Source organism: Corylus avellana, chromosome ca7 (assembly GCF_901000735.1).
Source record: "Corylus avellana chromosome ca7, CavTom2PMs-1.0".
Classification (NCBI taxonomy): Eukaryota; Viridiplantae; Streptophyta; class Magnoliopsida; order Fagales; family Betulaceae; genus Corylus; species Corylus avellana.
The window spans coordinates 18,020,344-18,034,130 of NC_081547.1; the positions used below are offsets into that span (position 1 = coordinate 18,020,344).

Consider the following 13,787-nt stretch of genomic DNA (forward strand, 5'->3'; position numbering starts at 1 on the left):
CTCTTCTCCAAGGAACAGACTTAGGCATCAGAGTTTCCATGACATAGGCGTCAGCGGATTCTTTGATGCTCTTACTATTTTCTAGCCATTAGGGAGCATCACAAGAACATTCCGAATCTATCACGCGCACACCTCGATGAACATGTAGCTCATGCCATACGCAAAATAGTTAGACAGAAAATTGCTCTAATTGTTTGGCTGACTTAAGCATCAGAGTGTCCCCGGTCTAAAGACCGCCGGACCATTGATGCCTTTACTTTTACAAGAAGCAGGATTTAGGGAGAAAACCCTATGGAAAAACAAGACTATAGGGAGAGAACCCTAAGGAAAAACAGGGAGAAAACCATAAGGAAAAAAAGGCTATAAGGAGAAAACCCTAAGGAAAAACCAAGGAGAAAACCCTAAGGAAAAACATGGCTATATGGAGAAAACCCTAATGAAAAACTAGGGAGAAAAACCTGAGGAAAAACAAGGTTATAGTGAGAAAACCCTACGCAAAAACAAGAAGTGCCAAGCCACCCTCGGAAATAGGAGGAAACCTCGAGCCATGCCATCCCAAGAAGGAAGGAAACACAGGTAAAAGTTTGAGCTTGGCTGTTTAGCTAAGCCCCGTAGGCAAGGTCGGGTTTAACTTTCGGTATACAGGTAAAGGTTTGAGTTTGGCTATTTTAGCTAAACCTGGTAGGCAGAATCGGGTTTAACTCTCGGTGCACACGTAAAGGCTTGAGCTTGACTGTTTAGCTAAGCCCTATAGGCAGGGTTGGGTTTGACTCTCTGTTCAAATGTAAAGGTTTGAGATTGGCTATTTTAACCAAGCCTGATAGGCAAGGCCGGGTTTGACTCCCATTTCACTGGTAAAAGGTTTGACCTTTGCTATTTTAACTAAGCTTTTAAGTGCCAAAATATTCATATTTTAGCCCTTAAACTTATATGTGTTAATTCCTTAAGTGTTGTTAATTTATGCTGTTTTAGTTCTTTTATGTGTTTTCCATGCTTTTGTAGGCTTCGGAAAGGGAATGAAGTAAATCTGGAAGATTTGGGCTCAAAAAGAGAATTTAGGAAAAGTTGGAGTTCCTCATAGTGCGATCCAGCGTAGGGAACCTGCAATCGAGTGCACTACCAAAGAAGACAAGCAGTGAGTGCAGCCATGTGTGATCGTGCACACCAGAAAAGTCTGGATCGCAGATGTGCAATCGAGCACACAGGGTTTGTGATTGAGCGCAATCGTGTGCTGGAGACACATTAGAGGGGGCCAGACTCCCTTTCCTTCCATATTAGGGTTTTTCAAGTCCCACTCGTAATAGGACTAAACCCTATGAATTTTCTAGGTTTACTAGTGTGTCAAGGACTTCTAAAAGCCTATAAATAGACCTCTTAGCTTCTAGGAATAGGGTGTGGAGAAAGAGGCACAAGCTCTGGAAAGGACCAAGAGGAGTTTGAGTTTTTCTTCTCTTCCACCTTTTATTTTTGTTATGTAGTTTATATTTTAATTATGGCTAGATTGAAGCCCTAGTCATGTCTATTTAGGATTTCAATATTGGCGCCTTTGCTTCAATTATATTTTGGTGTATTTAACTTGATTAATTCCTGCTATCTTGTATTCCTCATATGTGTTTGGCTGATCAACATATGCATGTGTTATGGACTAGTTAATTAAATCAATTTGGATAACCGAGTCCTGGGTTTAATAAGAGCAACAAAAGAAATCCACACCGGGTTCTTAGGTTAATCAACATGGAAAGCCGGGAGTATACACCCATGCCCTAGGTTCTGTGTGTTTGTCAATTTCCATAGATTTATGCTTTCTTAAAGAACAACGGAGTATACACCCATGCTAAATCCTTTAAGAAAGAAAAGAGTTAGAGTATACACCCATGTCTAACTCGTTGCTTAGGGAAATCTATAGCTTAAGGAGTATACACCCATGCCCTTAGGTTGGCAAACATTAAATATACCGGTATGATTGGCGCATTGGCATATTGTTATCTTAATTAGTCTAATTAGTGGTGGATATCAAAACCCTAATCCTTTTTTAGATTTAGTTTGTCTTTTATTTTATTTCTTTATTTAGTTTGTCATATCCCGTTGCGTAGTTGGCATATTGTTATCTTAATTAGTTTGATTAGTGGTGGATATCAAAACCCTAATCTTTTTTTAGTTTTAGTTTGTCTTTTTGTGGTGGGCATCCGGCATTCTGTTACTGCGATCGATCGGAGACCATGGGTGATCGAGCGCACGAACTTGTGATTGAGCGCAGTTCCAGAGGACTTCCGAACAGTAGTACTGAAGTTACTGTGACTACAAGGAAAAAATCTTCTTATGCAAGGTCGTCAATCTCAAGCCTCAACCATCTTTCCACTTGATCCAAAAATTGAGTGGACCATTCGAGAAGGGCATAGAGACAACTCCGACATAGAAGAAGAAGAAGAAGTTGAGGAAACAATGCAAGAGCTGCCAGAAAACCCGCCGCTAGTACGAAGGACCATAAAACAGTCTTTTATCACGAAAATCCTCAACCACCCATCATGCATAGGCTATCAACCGGTGGTAGAAGGCAATTACTACATATCCCCACAAATACTAAATGCCTTGACTCACTTCAGAGGCACAACTATGGAGGATCCAAACTTGCACCTCAGGGAGTTTTTTGATCTCTGCAAGCTTCAACACATTCAAGGCCTAACTCCGAAGAGACTCAGGTTAGACTTATTCCTTTTTTCCTTGAAATACAATGCTAAGCTGTGGTATAATTCCTTGCCTGCAGAATCCATTCATACTTGGAAAGAGTTGTCTAGTAAGTTCCTAAAGAAGTTCTTCCCAACTCAAAAGACAAGGCAGCTTAGAAGGGAGATTCAAATGTTCCAACAAAGAGATGGAGATCTGTTCTTTGAAGCATGGGACCACTTCAATATGCTGCTTCTTAAGTGTCCACATCAAAACATGCCTTAAGATGATCAGGTACAAGCTTTTTATGAAGGTTTAAATGATATTAACAAGGGTATTATTGATTCAGCTTGTGGAGGTGTGCTAATGGAAACGAGCAGTGAGGAAGCCATAGAGCTCTTTGAGACATTGAGTGAGCACTCTCAACAATTCTCATCTAAAGGGAATTAATGCTGCTAGCGCATTCAATATTGATAGTTGTTCCATTTGTGCTAGTCCTTTGCACTTAGCACAGAATTGTCCATCTACGCAGGCTTTCGCTGAGTTTCCGATGGAACAAGTGAATGCGTTCAATGATTACAGGAAGCAAGCAAGTGGACCATACTCAGAGACCTACAATCCAGGGAGGTGGAACCACCTTAATTTCTAATGGAAGCAGAACCAGCCAATGAATCAGGGAGGAGCCCCTCATTGCTCAAACCAATACCCTCTTAGATTTCATCAACCAGTTTAGAATCATGGTCGCTCAGCACATGTTGTGCAAAAATCTAGCTAAATTAATAGGTGAATAATTGTACGTTTTACCTGCAAGTGCACAAGGTCAACATAGTAGTATATGGTGCAAGTATAGGATCATTCCCACGAAGATTACTGAATTTATGTTTAAAAATAGATTCCTTATGTAAACGTAAAACAAGGATTGATTTTTGAAGTGATGATAATAAAGGGTAAGGCTTTGATATCCATCACTAATTATATTTAGCTAATATAACAATATGCCAATGCTTTGATCAAGTTATGCATATCTAATGTTTCCCAACCTTAGGGCATGGCGTATACTCCTAAGGCTATAGATTTCCCTAAGCAACAAGTTAGGGATGGCATCTACTCTAACTCTTTTCATTCCTAAGGGATTTAGCAGGATTTATATTAAGTTGTTCCTTAGGAAAGCATATGTTCTATGAAAATCGACAAACACACGAGGCCTAGGGCATGGCATATACTCCCGGTTCCCCATGTTGATTAACCCAAGAACCCGGCGTGGATTTCTTTTGTTACTTATGTTAAACCCAAGACACGGCCATCCAAATTGATTTAACTAACTAGTCCATACCACATGCATATGTTGATCAGGCACACACATATGAAGAATTCACGCAAGCAGGTATTAATCAAGTTAAATAGCACAACAAGATCATCACAAACGCGCCAATATTGAAATATTAACAAAACATAATTAGGGCTTCAATCAAGCCCTAAATAAAATATAAACTACATAATAAAGATAAAAGGTGGAAGAGAAGAAAAACCCAAACTGCTCTTGATTCAGCCTTCAATTCCTTTCCAGAGCTTGTGCCTCTTTCTCCACACCTATTCCTAGAGCCTAATAGGTCTATTTATAGGCTTTAGAAGTCCTTGAGACACTAGTAAACCTAGAAAATTCGTAGGGTTTTAATCCTATTACAAGTGGGAATTGGAAAACCCTAATATGGACGGAAAGGGGGTCTTGGCCGCAGCTGATGTGGCACTTGCGCGCGGGTGCGATCGATCGCAACCCATGTGTGCTCGATCGCACGTCTGCAATCGATCGTATGTGCGCTGCGGTCGATCACGCATGACTGCTTCGCGACTGGTCCTCTCTGGTAGTGCGCTCGATCATAGGGAACCTGCGATCGATCGCAATGTCAGGAACTCCATTTTTTCCAATTTCTCTCTTTTGAGCACAAATCTTCTTGTTTTACTTCATTTTCTTCCAAAAGCCTACAAAAGCATGGAAAACACAAAAAGGAAGTAAAATGGCATAAATTATGAATATTTTAGCACTTATCACACCCCCAAACTTACATATTGCTAGTCCCTTAGCAATACAAAACTAAAAACAAGAATGGAAAAACCGAAAACAAAAGATAAATCCATCTTTCATGAAATGTACGATTGCATTTAGCGTATGCAACAAGCCTTTTAAACCCCTAGGAATTCCCTAGTGGACGAGTGAAGTCTTGTGAGGGTTTTCCAGAAATGTTACCCACAAACATCATGCACAGTTCATGTTATCCCAAAAAACTAAAAGTATCACTTCAAGATTATGAATTTCATTCATAATCAAGTTTAAAAAGATGAACTCCATCTTCACAATGAATTGGAATCTCCAAGTGCAGTTACTTACAAAGGACATGCTAAATCATCACAAGTTTGAAATTTGTGTACAGTGAATTAGTACAAAATTATGAGGCTTCCAAATCTTTCCAAAATGCAATGTCTACTTATCTCAGAATTCACTGAATTTCCTATTAAAATGACACATTGGCATATTTCTTTTCTTTTTCTTTTTTTTTTCTTTCTTTTTCTCTTCTCTTTTTTTTTTTTTTGGTCAAGTTGTGCAATGTTGGTTCTCTTGAGCTTTCTAATTGACCCATGTAGCGAGTGTTAAGTCAATGACTCCCAAACCAGATGGTTTTAGGGTATTAGGTGTAGAGACACTCCTAAGGACCTACTAACTCGAGTCAAAAAGGCTACAGAACCAATTAACCATGAATTCATGAAAACAGGAATTAATCAAGTTAAATATCACAACATGATCATCACAAAGGCGCCAATATTGAATATTAAATAAACATAATTAGGGCTTCAATCTAGCCCTACTAAGTAAATTAGTTACACATGAGTTTGCCGTTAAACATCTTCATAAAATAAAATAGAAAGGAAAAGAATAAACCCAAAACTTGAACTTAAAGAGCTCAAATTCTTCTCCTTGGAAATTGTGTGTCTATTCTAGAGGTTTAACGGTCTATTTATAAGCCTTAGGGATACTCTAGAAACCCTAAAAAACGTAGGGTTTGAGCCTTAGTTTGCACCAAGTCTCAAAACCCTAAAATCACACTTTCCATAAAAAGTCTGGCGGCTAGCTTGCTCCTCACGCACGGGTGCGCTCGATCACAGCGAGTGTGCGATCGATCACAGGTTTGCGATCGATCCTCTGTGCTGGGCGCTCAATCGCAGGTGTGATCAAGGCTGTTGCTTGTGCGCACGAGCAAACACCTTGCGCTTACCTTGGTCTTCGCCTATAGCGCCCTCGATCGCAGCTCCCATGCGATCGATCGCACCACCAGAGCCTCCAATTTTCCCAAAATAGCTCTTTGTGCCCAAAACTTTCGGAATTGCTTCATTTTCTTCCAACAACCTACAAAAACAAAGAAAACACATAAAAGAACTAAAATGGCAGAAATTAATCAAAACTAAAGGATTAACAAATGTAAGTTAAGGGCTAAAATATGAATATTTTATCACTTAACAGTGGATTCAAAAAACCTTAGTCTTTTAATTAATTTGTTAAACTCATTTTCATTTAGTTTATATTTCTTGCACCACAAAATTACACTAAATTTGTACTAGGTTAAAATAGGATTAGTCTAAATAGAAATTGATTTTCACGACGCAATTCCCTGTGAATTCGACCTCGTATTTACACACACTATATTGCTAACAACTCCTGGGCTTGCAAGTATCATTTTAAACTCACAACAAGTTTTTGGCGCCGTTGCCGGGAAGTTGTTTCGTTTGTGAAATTAATTTTTCTTTAAATTGATTTTATTTTTCTACTAGTTAAGGTAGATTTTTTGTTTTATTTTCATTTTGCAATTTTAATTTTATTTGTTTTCATCTAACAATAAAATAAACAAATAAATAAAAAAAGAGAAGTTTTTTGTGGTTGTTTTCAATTCTATTGCAGTTTCTACCTAAAGAAGCAGTCCCTACCAAGCTGCTTGAGCGCACTCAATCACACGGGCAGCAAGCGAGCTGCACCTGTGCTTGACACTTCCGTGCTTGCGCTCGCACTGCACACGCACACACGAGCACAACAGCGCAGCAGTATCACACCTGACGGACCAGCGAGCACATATGCTCGATCGCCTTTCACCTGCACTCGAGCACATCTCTGTGGAGAGCATCAGCAGACCAGAAGCAGCTACGTAAAAATTTTCAAAGACTTTTCGGTCCATTTTGTGAATATTCTATTTTTTGTTTCTGCATTTCTTATTTTTGTGATTATTTTATTTTTGTTTGTTAGTTTATTTTAGCATTTGTTGTTTGGTGTATGCTTGGTCAGAGATCCTTGAACTTAGAGTTGATACCCTTAGATCCCGACATAGAAAGAACTCTTAGGAGAAATCGGAGAGCACCTATTGAGAGAGAAACTGTTGAGATGGGAGACAACATACCCTAGAATGTGGAGCACCCTAGGGCAGATAATGAGCATGCAAGAGTTGAGAATGCGAAGAGAGCTAGATCCCTTAGTGAATTGTTCACACCTATTGCGACAAACTCCCCTTCGTGCATAGTTTTACCTGCTACTAATGCCACACACTTTGACTTAAAGCCTCATGTAATCCAACTCTTACCATCATTCCATGTTTTAGAGATGGTGAACCCTTATAGTACATGAAGAAATTCAAGGACATATGTGCCACATTCAGATTCCATAATTTTTTTGAGGAGTCTATCCATTTGACGTTGTTCCCTTTCTCTTTACATGATAGAGCCAAGGCATGGTTGGACTCCAATATGCCTAGGTCTATTACATCTTGGGATGTACTTCACAGCAAATTCTTGAACAAGTTTTTTCCCATGTCCAAAGTGAATGAGTATAGAAAGGAAATAAGTGCTTTCACTCAAGAGGAGGATGAGCAGTTCTATGAGAGTTGGGAGCGATTCAAGGAGTTGTTGATTAAATGCCCTCCACACGAATATGAGACATGAAGACTCATTCAGTTTTTCTACAACGGATTGACTCAATCCAACCGTCGCATGATTGAATCTATGAATGGGGGGGCATTTCTAAGTTTGACGGGGGATGAAGCTTATCAATCTTTGGATAAATTGGCCGACAACTCGCAGAAGTGGGATTTCTCAAGTTGTTGGGACAAATTCGCCCGTATTCCCAAGAAATGAGGCATCTATGAAGTGAAGGAAGATACTGATTTGAGGATGAAGATAGATGCTCTCACCAAGAAGGTCGCTCTCATAGTGAGCCAGTCCATTAATGCTACTAGCACATTCAATATTGATAGTTGTTCCATCTGTGCTAGTCCTTTGCACTTAGCGAAAAATTGACCATCTATGCCGGCTTTCGGTGAGTTTTCGATGGAACAAGTGAATGCATTCAATGATTACCGGAAGCAAGCAAGTGGACCATACTCAGAGACCTATAATCCAGGGTGGCAGAACCACACTAATTTCTCATGGAAGCAGAACCTGCCAATGAATCAGGGAGGAGCCCTTCATCATGCTCAAAATCTACACCCTCCCGGATTTCATCAACCAGTTTAGAATCATGGTCGCTCGGCATATCTAGCACCATCTCCTACGTACCAAGCACCCACTCAAGTGCAAGCATCTTCTTCACAGTCTACGTTGGAGGACACTCTCAAGGCCTTCATGCAGCTCACAGGCCAATCGCTAAATAAAGTGAAGAATGCTACTATTTTGAACACCCAGGCGATTGCCAAGATGGAGAGTTAGATTGGACAGATAGCCAATCACTCGGGTGAAAGAGAGAAGGGAAAGTTCCCGAGTCAGCCCGTGGCCAACCTTAATGGACAATTTATGGTTGGAAGTTCTTCAGATCCTACGCACGGGCTGGAACATCTGCAAGTGATTGTCACACTTCGGTCAGGGAGACAAGTGGACAATCAAGTGGTTCTGCAAGAAGAGAACCCTGCTGTTCCTCAAGGGCAAGAAAGTCGCAACAAGGAGGAGAGAGATGCTAAGCCATCTACAGCCACACCCACTGTTGAGGATCCCCCTAGGTCATTTGTGCCTAAAGCGCCTTACCCTGAAAGATTACAAGCACCTAAGAAAATAGGGAAGTTTGAGGATATTCTGGAGGTATTCAAACAAGACCAAATCAATATCCCATTTTTGGATGCCATCCAACAAGTGCCATCATATGCCAAGCTCTTGAAGGACATGATTACTATTAAGAGGAGGATGAATGTCCCGAAGAAAGTGTGTCTGACCGAGCAGGTCAGCTCAATCCTACAATGCAAGATGCCCATCAAGTACAAGGACCCTGGGTGTCCTACTATCTCTTGCATGATAGGAGTTAGTCCAATTGAGAAGGCTCTTTTGGATCTTGGAGCAAGTGTGAATCTCCAACCCTACTCAGTCTACCTGCAATTGGGGTTAGTAGAATTGAAGCCTACATCCATGACGCTTCAATTGGCTGACAGGTTGGTGAAGATTCCACTGGGAATAATTGAGGACATTGTGATAAAGGTGGATAAGTTTTATTTCCCCGTTGATTTTATTGTGCTAGACACAAAGCTGGTTCAGAATGTTGCGATTCAAATACCGATAATTCTAGGGCGACCTTTCCTAGCTACGGCTAATGCCTTGATCAATTGTAGGATGGGGATGATGAAGATCTCGTTCAGAAACATGACTGTGGAGCTGAATATTTTTGATATCAGCAAGCAGCCACTGGAATATGATGAGGTCAGGAGTGTATGCTTGATTAAGGAGATCATGGAGGAGACTGTTGATGAATCAACCATAGAGGAGTCCTTGGAAGCATGCCTTGCTTAGTTCGGAGATGATTTGGACTTGGACAAGTTACTTGAGCAGGCATATGTGATTTTGGAGACTACTCCTCTGGTGAGCAGTGAAAGTGGGGAGACTACAGTGCTAGAGCCCTCCAAGAAGGAACTTAAGCCTTTACTGGAAACCCTAAAGTATAAGTTCCTCGGTCCAGCCGAATCTTTGCCTGTAATCATAGCTTTAGATTTGGTAAGTGCTCAAGAAGAAAAGTTGTTGGATGTTTTGAGAGAGCACAAGGAAGCTATCGGCTGGACCATATAAGACATTAAAGGAATCAGCCCCTCGATGGTGATGCACAAGATACATCTGGAGGAGAATGCTAAGCCATCGAGGGAGGGACAAAGGAGGCTGAACCCATGTATGCAAGAAGTGGTGAGAGCAGAGGTGCTCAAGTTGTTCAATGCAGGTCCAATTTCTGATAGCAAGTGGGTGAACCCGATTCATGTAATGCCTAAGCAGGTTGGGTTGACGGTTGTTATCACAATTATCTACATAAAGTAATAGGCAAATAACTGGATGTTTTACCCACAAGTGCACGAGGTCAACACAGTAGTATAGTGTCCAAATACGGGGTCATTCCCATGAGGATTGCTAAATCTTGTCTAAAATCAATTCCCAAAATAAAACAAGAAATTGGATTTAAATTGATAATGATAAAAAGGTAGGGCTTTGATATCCACCACTAATTATATTTAGCTAATATATCATTATGACAATGTTTTGATCATATTATGTCTATCTAATGTTTGCCAACCTACGGGCATGGGTGCATACTCCTTAAGCTATAGATTTTCCTAAGCAAGGAGTTAGGCATGGGTGTATACTCTAGCTCTTTTCTTTCCTAAAGCATTTAGCATAGTGTATACTAAGTTGTTCTTTAGGAAAGCATATATTCTGTGGAAATCAACAAACACATGAGGCCTAGGGCATGGGTTTATACTCCCGGTTCCCCATGTTGGTTAACCCAAGAACCCAGTATGGAGTACTTTTGTTACTTAAGTTAAACCCAGGACTTGGTCATCCAAATTGATTTAATTAATTAGTCCATACCACTTGCACATGTTGATCAGGCACACACATACGAGGAATACATGAAAACAGGCATTAATCAATTTAGATATCACAACAAGATCATCACAAAGGCGCCAATATTGAATATTAACTAAACATAACTAAAGCTTCAATCTAGCCCTACTAAATAAATTAGTTACACATGAAGTTGATGTTAAACATCTTCATAAAATAAAAGAAAAGAAAGGAAATGAATAAACCCGAAACTTGAACTTGAAGAGCTCCAATTCTTCCTCTTGCAAAAGTATATCTATTCTAGAGGCTTAAAGGTTTATATATAGGCTTTTAGGAATACTCTAGAACCCTTAAAAATCGTAGGGTTTTAGCCTTAGTTTGCACTAAGTTACAAAACCCTAAAAGTGCTCTTCCATAACAGGGCTGGAGGCTGTCATGGCCATCACGCATGGGTGCGCTCAATCATAGCCCGTGTGCGATCGATCGTAGGTCTGCGATCGATCCTCCTTGTGCCTGCACTCGATTGTGGTTGCCTTGCATGTTGCCATCCTCGCCTGTATGATAAGTGCTAAAATATTCATATTTTCAGCCCTTAACTTGTATGTTTTAATCCTTTGGTTTTGGTTAATTAGGCCATTTTACTTCCGTTTTTGCATTTTCTTTGTTTTATAGGCTTTTGGAAGAAAAGAAAGCGTTTCCGGAAAAAATTCCAAGCTTAAAGGGCAAATTGGGAAGACCTAGAAGATATGGTTAAGCTTAGCCAATCATGGTTAAGTTTAATCCAATAAAGGAAAGGAGTAAATCGGAATTTCTCAAATAATTGTCAAAATCGGATTGGAGGCAAAATTGGATTCTGCATACCTCTCGGTATTTTCACCATAACTTTCAGGTAAAATATCCGATTGAGATGATTCAAGTGGCATTGGAAAGCTAACTCAAAATTATACAAATAATTATGAAATATCATTTTCCCAATTCGGAGCGTCGTAAGGCCAAAATCACGCCGCAAGTTAAGACCGCAATTCTGGGCGAATCCTACTCCGATTTGGATTTAGGTTTTCTTTATCCTAGTTGGACTTGGACTTAAATCTCCGAAATTCCTAGGATTACTAGGGCTTCTAGGACTCTCCTAAGCCCTATAAATAGACCTCTAAGCTTCACAATTCAGGAGACAAGTGAGGATCCTTGGAAGAGGCACAACTTTGGGCAGAGGAATTGGAGGCTACCTTTCGGTTCTTTCTTTAGCTTTTCCTTTTCTTTTTATTTTCATTATGTGTAACTAACTCTTAAGGAGGGCTAGATTGAAGCCCTAATTATGTTTATTTAATATTTCAATATTGGTGCCTTTGTGATAATCATGTTGTGATATTTAACTTGATTAATTCCTGTTTTCATGAATTCCTCATATGTATGTGACTGGCCATTATATGCATGTGGTATGGACTAGTTACTTAAATCAATTTGGATGACCGAGTCCTAGGTTTAACATAAGTAACAAAAGATATCCACACCGCGATTCTTGGGTTAATCAACATGGAGAACAGGGAGTATATGCCCATGCCCTAGGCCTTATGCGTTTGTCGATTTCCATAGAACATATGCTTTTATAAAGAACAACTTAGTATATACCATGCTAAATCCTTTAGGAAAGAAAAGAGCTAGAGTATACACCCATGCCTAACTCGTTGCTTAGGAAAATCAATAGCTTAAGGAGTATACACCCATGCCCTTAGGTTGGCAAACATTAAGTATTCATAATATGATTGTATCATTGGCATATTGTTATATTAATTAAGCATAATTAGTGGTGGATATCAAAGCTCTGCCTTTACCTTTATTTTATCTTTATATCTTTTTATTTCTTTTTCACAATATCAATTCAGTGACAAATTGATATTTTTAATTAATTCTAAACAAAATCACAATCTCCGTGGGTTCGACCTTGTACTTGCTGCACTATACTATTGTTTTGATCTTGTGCACTTGCGAGTTAAAACGTACTAAATATTATCTATTAATTTAGGTAGTATTTGGCACAACACTGTAGTGCGCTCGATCGCAGCTCCCCTGCGATCGATTACTCTACCAGAGCCTTCCAAAATGTAAAATAGCTCCTTTTCGGTCCAAAACTTCTGAGTTTGCTTCTTTTTCTTCCAATGACCTGCAAAATCAAAGAAAACACATAAAAATATTAAAATGGCCTAATTAACTAAAACTAAAGGATTACAACATGTAAGTTAAGGGCTGAAATTATGAATATTTTAGCACTTAACACACCCCCAAACTTACATATTGCTCGTCCCTTAGCAATACAAAACAAAAATGAAAAACAGAGAACAAAAAGATAAATCCATCTTTCGTGGGATGTACGGTTGCATTTAGCATATGCAACAAGCCTTTTAAATCTTTAAGAATTCCCTAGAGGACGAATGAAGTCTCGTGAAGGTTTTTCAGAAATGTTACCCACAAACATCTTGCACAGTTCATGTTATCCCCAAAAATTAAAGTATCACTTCAAGATCATGATTTTCATTCATACGCAAGCTTAAAAAAATGAACTCCATCTTCACAATGAATTGGAATCTCAAAGTGCAATTACTTACAAAGGACATGCTAAAATATCACAAGTTTGAAAACAGTGTAAAGTGAACTAGCACAAAATTATGAGGCTTCCAAATTTTTCCCATGTGTATCATCTCCATATCTCAAAATTCATTGAAATCCCTATTAGAATGAACAACCATGGCATATTTCTTTCCTCTTCTCTCTCTCTCTCTCTTTTTTTTCTTTTTTGTCAGGTTGTGCAATGTTTGGTTCCCTTAAGCTTTCTAATTGACCCATGTAGCGAGTGGTAGTCAATGACTCCCAAACCAGATGGTTTTAGGGCATTAGGTGTAGAGACACCCCTAAGGACTTACTAACTCGAGTCAAAAAGGCTACAAAACCAAACTAACCATGACATTGATCAAAGCCAAATTTTTCAGCTTTTGACGTGAACACTCAATGCTTTGAGGTAAGAGGTCCAGTTACTCAGTGAAAAGCCCATCAATGATCATTTATTTAATTTTTCTGTTTTTTTTTTTTTTTACAATATATATGCCACAGTGTCATCTAATAAGTCATCCAATTTCATTCAAGATACAAAAACACACATATCAGACCTCATGTCATACCTCACAAACTATGTGCTAATGTGCTTGTGTGCTTAGATCAAACATGTGATTTTTCAACTCTCCTAAACAAGTAACCAAACTAACAGATTTGCTCATCAGATCATGTGT

General features: G+C 39.3%; 1 protein-coding gene and 1 non-coding gene across 2 annotated transcripts; one reads left to right on the forward strand and one right to left on the reverse strand.

The window, feature by feature from the left end:
• Positions 1 to 7,525: 7,525 nt before the first annotated feature.
• LOC132188877 (small nucleolar RNA R71) lies at positions 7,526 to 7,630 on the reverse strand. Its single transcript, XR_009440937.1, has one exon. It is a non-coding gene; the product is annotated as a small nucleolar RNA R71 (small nucleolar RNA).
• Positions 7,631 to 8,487: 857 nt separating this feature from the next.
• On the forward strand, positions 8,488 to 9,468 carry LOC132187950 (uncharacterized). The gene has a single exon (XM_059602373.1). It carries the CDS (start codon positions 8,488 to 8,490, stop codon positions 9,466 to 9,468), a length of 981 nt encoding a protein of 326 aa, XP_059458356.1.
• The last annotated feature ends 4,319 nt before the right edge of the window (positions 9,469 to 13,787 follow it).

Excerpts from the sequence above, each read along its gene's own strand:
- LOC132187950 (XM_059602373.1), top strand. The coding sequence starts at position 8,488 with ATGGTTGGAAGTTCTTCAGATCCTACGCACGGGCTGGAACATCTGCAA.